At 48.6% G+C, this 774-nt stretch overlaps 1 protein-coding gene across 1 annotated transcript; it reads right to left on the reverse strand.

The window, feature by feature from the left end:
* Positions 1-42: 42 nt before the first annotated feature.
* Pmar_PMAR007170 (40s ribosomal protein s19, putative) lies at positions 43-302 on the reverse strand (the record flags this gene model as incomplete). Its single annotated transcript, XM_002776201.1, has 2 exons — positions 43-150; positions 202-302. Coding segments are annotated over 2 exons (209 nt in total), but the record flags the coding sequence as incomplete, so codon positions are not given.
* Between the last annotated feature and the right edge of the window lie 472 nt (positions 303-774).

Below are 774 nucleotides of genomic sequence, written 5' to 3' on the forward strand. Positions count from 1 at the left end.
TACTACTACTACTACTACTACTACTACTACTACTACTACTACCTGTGATCTGCCGGCACCGAGAGTGAAGTGAGTACGGCAAGTACCGGAGTTGGACTCATCCCGAAGATCTTACGGAGAGCACCGACGCCGATGTTGGGGCGAATGTAACTGAAAAATGCACTTTGAGAAAATTCTCATCTAATCGGCTAAGGTAAGTACATTCGGCGAGCGATGGCAGCAGCACGAATGTAGAGGTAGTCATCATCATAGGGGGCAAGCTCTCTCTGGGTGCCAGTCTTGATGTACTCGGCCCACTGCATGAGGAAGCGTAGGGTTAGGTAGTGGTGATAGTAGTAGTACCTTGGGGACCTTCATTCTGGCCCTGGGCCTTCAAATGAGCGGCGAAGGCCTTGATGAAGAGCTCAGCGGGGACATCCTTTACGGTCTTAGCATCATATTTGGCGACTAGCTCACACATGATGGTGGTGGTAGTTAGAAGAAGTACACAACAACGTCTGGGGGACTAGGCCGCCTCTCAACACGGAAAATTGACAAAATCGATCACGTGATCGATAGCCTCAAATTCGCCGCGCCGGCCTAGTCGAAGTACTCTTATCGTAGGGAGCGACATGAACGGTGTTAAGAAGTAGAGATAGCGCTAGTCGTGGTCCCTATGGTGTACCATGTAAAAAGGGTGTCATTCTATCTCCACTAGAAAGAAGACAGTTATGGAGTAGATGGAATCGTAACCATCCATTTGGTATATTTCACCAAATCAAGCTCACTAGATGG

The sequence above is a fragment of the Perkinsus marinus genome (genome assembly GCF_000006405.1).
Source record: "Perkinsus marinus ATCC 50983 genomic scaffold scf_1104296953886, whole genome shotgun sequence".
Taxonomy (NCBI): domain Eukaryota; phylum Perkinsozoa; order Perkinsida; family Perkinsidae; genus Perkinsus; species Perkinsus marinus.